General features: G+C 40.8%; 1 protein-coding gene across 1 annotated transcript in view; it reads right to left on the reverse strand.

Moving 5' to 3' along the window:
* Positions 1 to 1,461, reverse strand: part of LOC119428951 (glycerol-3-phosphate dehydrogenase 1-like protein) — a gene marked incomplete at its 5' end in the record, with an annotated part of 3,082 nt that extends 1,621 nt beyond the window's left edge. Inside the window, 3 exon segments of the mRNA XM_037696662.1 lie at positions 843 to 955; positions 1,059 to 1,197; positions 1,321 to 1,461. Of these exon segments, the coding sequence (XP_037552590.1) occupies positions 843 to 955; positions 1,059 to 1,197; positions 1,321 to 1,461 (393 nt within the window).
* Positions 1,462 to 4,415: the final 2,954 nt, after the last annotated feature.

The following is a 4,415-nucleotide window of genomic DNA, read 5'->3' on the forward strand; positions in this document are numbered from 1 at the left end:
ATAGGTATTAGAGCTATAGGTATTAGTGCAATAGGTATTAGAGCTATAGGTATTAGAGATATAGGTATTAGTGCTATAGGTATTAGTGCTATAGGTATCACGTGCGCCAGGTATGTCCCATTGTTCTCTGAAAGTTGTTTCATCCACTGGCTCTGTTTGGTCTTAGAGCTACTTTTAGCTTTTAGCTGCTGATCTTGTGACTTTTAGCTGTCATTTCTGCTAATTCTGTCCTTGTCTCTGTCCCTCTCTCTGTCTCTCTCTGTCCCTCTCTTTGCCCAAGTCTCTGCCTCTGTCCCTCACTATGTCTTTGTCCATGTCTCTGTCCCTCTCGCTAGCTCTGTCCCTGTCTTGGTCCCTCTCTCTGTCTCTATCCCGGTCTCTCTGTCCATCTCTGTCCCTCTCTCTGTCCATGCCTCTGTTGCTGTCCCTCTCTGTCTCTGTCCATGTCTCTCTCTCGAGCTCTGCCCTTGTCTCAGTCCTTCTCTTTGTTCATGTCTCTGTCCCTTCCTCTGTCCCTCGCTCTGTCTGTCCCGCTCTCCATCTTTGTCCCTCTCTGTCTTTCCCTCTCCCTCTCTCTCTCTGTCCCTGTCTCTCTCTGTCCCTGTCTCTCTCTCTGTCCCTGTCTCCCTCTCTGTCTCTCTCTCTGTCCCTGCAGTTCTTGAACATTGTCCTGATCAAAGTTCTGACTCTTGGTCAGATCCGCTGCTTTGAGCCTCAGATCGGTTGTTGGACCGATTTCTGTCTTGGGTCGTCCTTCAGGACTTGTCTCCTGTCCCCCTCGGGTCAGATCGTCCCCCCCTCCACTGGTTTGCCCTGCCGTGCTCCCCCAGGCTGCAGCGTACCTTTAAGGCTCCACACAGCTCCACTGTATCACTCTCCTGCACAACCGTGATCCGAAAATTGGGAGTCTGCAGGAGCTCCTTGAACATGAGGCCGTTTGCCTCATTTCTCGCCCCTTTAGTCCAGAGAAGAAGAAAAAAAAAAAGTCAACCTGAGTCAGATTCATGAAACAGACTGTGTTGACCACAAAAACACCAACGAGGCTGAAAGCTTCTTACCGATGGTGGTTTCGCAGAACTTCTCGTCCGCCACCTCGTTGGCGATGTTGGCGCCCATCAGGACGCTGACCTCGATCTCCAGCTTCTCTCGGATGATGTCCGAAATGAGCCTCAGACCTTCCGGACCCTCGTCGACGCCCTAAAAGACAACAAGTCATTCAGGACCGGAACCTTTAGCCCGAACAGCAGAGTCAGACAGACAGAGTTCTGGTGAGTCAGTGCTTTTTTACCGCCAACGCGAGACCAAATGGCAAGCTCTTACTTTGATGAGAGAGATCCCGATGGTTCCCTCGGTCAGGTGAGGCTTTATCTGCTCGCAGATTCTGTGGATGAACTGGTGCGGGATCACAAACACCAGAATCTTGGCTCCTTTTGTGGCTTCTGTGATGTCGGGGACGGCCACCTGGAGGACATCAGACCAATATAACAACACTTTAGAAACGACACCAACAAGAAGCTCGTATCGCACTACGCAGCAGAGAAGAATAAATTAAGAAGTAGCTTCAAGTGAAGAAAAATCTGGAAATAATCGCTGAATGACTCAGAATGACCATCAACTGTAGCTTGATGGAGGAAGAGAAAAGAGAAAGGTAAAAGCAGGAAATGAATGAAGATTTGCTGACAATGCAGAAATAATAAACTGTACTTTTGCTGATAATTTCTCATTTTAAAACTACCATCATCTCAAATCTGTGGTCCGGTTGTTTCAGTGAAAACTGCTCCTTTCACATTTTGTTCTGCTTCAACTTCTTTCAGCTTCCTTGTGCAATTTGTTTTATAAATCAGCTACTTTCAGCTAATTTTAGCTCTTCAGTTGTTTTGTGCTCCTTTCAGATTCTTTCTGCTAACTAGAAGATTTTGAGCTTTTTCTAATGTCTTTCTGCATACTTTCAGTTTATTTCTGCAAGTTTCAGCATGTTCTGCTATTTCAGCTACTATTTAGCTGTTTTATGCTAATTTCAGCATTTTCAGCGAATTTCACATTTTTTCCCCATTCATTTAAACTTTTTTCAGTCCATTTCAGCAAAAATGTGCTCTCTCCACTTCCTTCAGCTAATTTAAGCTTTTTCTACCTTTTCAGCTATTTAGCTAATTTCAGCGGTTTTCAGATAAATTCAATTTTTTAAGGTAATTTCTGCCACTTTCAGCCTAATTAACTTATGTCTACTAATTTCAGCTTGCTATGTTCCTTTAATCTGTTTCTGCAAGTTTTAACATTTTTTGCTATTTCAGCTACTGTTTAGCTGGTTTTATGCTAATTTCAGCATTTTCAGCTAAATCCACATTTTTTGCATCCATTTAAACTTTTTTCAGACTAATTCAGCATAAATGTGCTCTCTCCACTTCCTTGCAGTAATTTAAGATTCCTTCTGCTTTTTTAGCTACTTTTCAGCTGTTTTTGTTAGTGCAAATTTCAGCTTTTTTCCCCAGATAATTTTCACTTCTTTGTGTTCATTTCTGCTTCTTTCAGCCTAACTGGGCAAACATGTTCTTTCTGATTTCTTCTGCTAATTTCAGCTTGTTTTACTTTTTCAGGTAACTTTTTTAGCATTTCTTAGCTAATTTCAGCCATTTTCAGATAAATTCAAGTTTTTGTGGTAATTTCTGCAAATTTCAGCCTACTAAATTCAGCTTTTAATGCTTCTTTCAGCTTCTTTCTGCAAGTTTCAGCCTTTTCTACTATTTCAGCTACTATTAGCTGTTTTATGCTAATTTTAGCTTTTTCAGCTAATTCCACATTTTTTGCACTTAACTTTTTTCAGCCTAATTCAGCAAAGAAATGCTCTCCCCACTTTCTTCTGGTAATTTAAGCTTCTTTCTGCATTCTTAGCTACTTTTCAGCTTTTTTCAGATAATTTCCACTTCTTTCTGCTCATTTCTGCGTCTTTCAGCCAAATTGGGCAAACGTGTTCTTTCTGCTTTCTTCTACTAATTTAACTTACTGGTATTCTACCTTTTCAGCTAACTTCTTGGCATATTTGAGCTACTTTCAGCTGTTTTCAGATAAATTCAAGTTTTTCATGGTAATTTTTGCTACTTTCAACCTAATTAACATCTTTATGGCACTATCGGCTTGTTAAGCTCCTTTCAGCTTTTTACTGCTACTTTCTGCTACTATTTAGCTGTTTTATGCTAATTTTAGCTTTTTCAGCTAATTCCATATTTTTTGCACTTAACTTTTTTCAGCCTAATTCAGCAAAGACATGCTCTCCCCACTTTATTCTGGTAATTTAAGCTTCTTTCTGCCTTCTTAGCTACTTTTCAGCTTTTTTCAGATAATTTCCACTTCTTTCTGCGTCTTTCAGCCGAATTGGGCAAACATGTTCTTTCTGCTTTCTTCTACTAATTTAACTTACTGGTATTCTACCTTTTCAGCTAACTTCTTGGCATACTTTAGCTACTTTCAGCTGTTTTCAGATAAATTCAAGTTTTTCATGGTAATTTTTGCTACTTTCAACCTAATTAACATCTTTATGGCACTATCAGCTTGTTGAGCTCCTTTCAGCTTTTTTCTGCTACTTTCTGCTACTATTTAGCTGTTTTATGCTAATTTTAGCCTTTTCAGCTAATTCCAAAATTTTCAGCTCATTTCAGCTCTCTTCACCTCCTTCTGGTAGTTTATGCTTCTTTCTACCTTTTCAGCTACTTTTAGCTAATTTCATATTTTTTAGCTAATTTCCTAATTTGGGGGGCTAATTTCTTCTTATTCAAACCTATTTTAGCAAATATGTGTTCTTTCTACTACAGTTTTATTCTGAGTATTTTTTATTTCCTCCAGCTATTTTAGAACTCCATAAACATTAAAATAAACCAGTTTTTTTTTATTAATTATGAGTTAGCAATACATATATAAATTTTATTTAAATAAAAAAAATTAAAAAATGCCCCCCCCCCCCCCCCCCCCCTCATTTGCCCCACTCTTGAGCAAGGCCCTTAACCCCCACCATCTGCTCCCCCAGGCGCCCTAGACAGCAGCTCTCTGCTCCACACAGAGGCCTGTGGTAGTTCGGTGTCTGTGGTCGTGTCAGGAAGAGCATCCGGCCTAAAAACAATAGTCAAGTCTTCGTGCAAATTAGTTTCCTGTGGCGACCCCTGAAGAAGGGAGCGGCCAAAAGAAGAAGAAAAAATTATAAATGGCCACCTCTGAAGGCGCGACTGCTACAACTGATTGAATTTTAGTCACCCCGATTCAAGATGGCCACTACAGCAATGCCAGCTTAGCAAACACAAAAACCGCTATAGCTCTGTTAATGTTACAGACGCTGAGTTAAAGCTTGGCGTGGTAGTTGCTAAGAGTCATACCCAACACAAACTTATTGTCAAGTCAGGTCATCTGGACGGTTTCTTTGTTTTTTC

The sequence above is a fragment of the Nematolebias whitei genome, chromosome 23 (genome assembly GCF_014905685.2).
Source record: "Nematolebias whitei isolate Nwh7 chromosome 23, NemWhi1, whole genome shotgun sequence".
NCBI classification, from domain to species: Eukaryota; Metazoa; Chordata; class Actinopteri; order Cyprinodontiformes; family Rivulidae; genus Nematolebias; species Nematolebias whitei.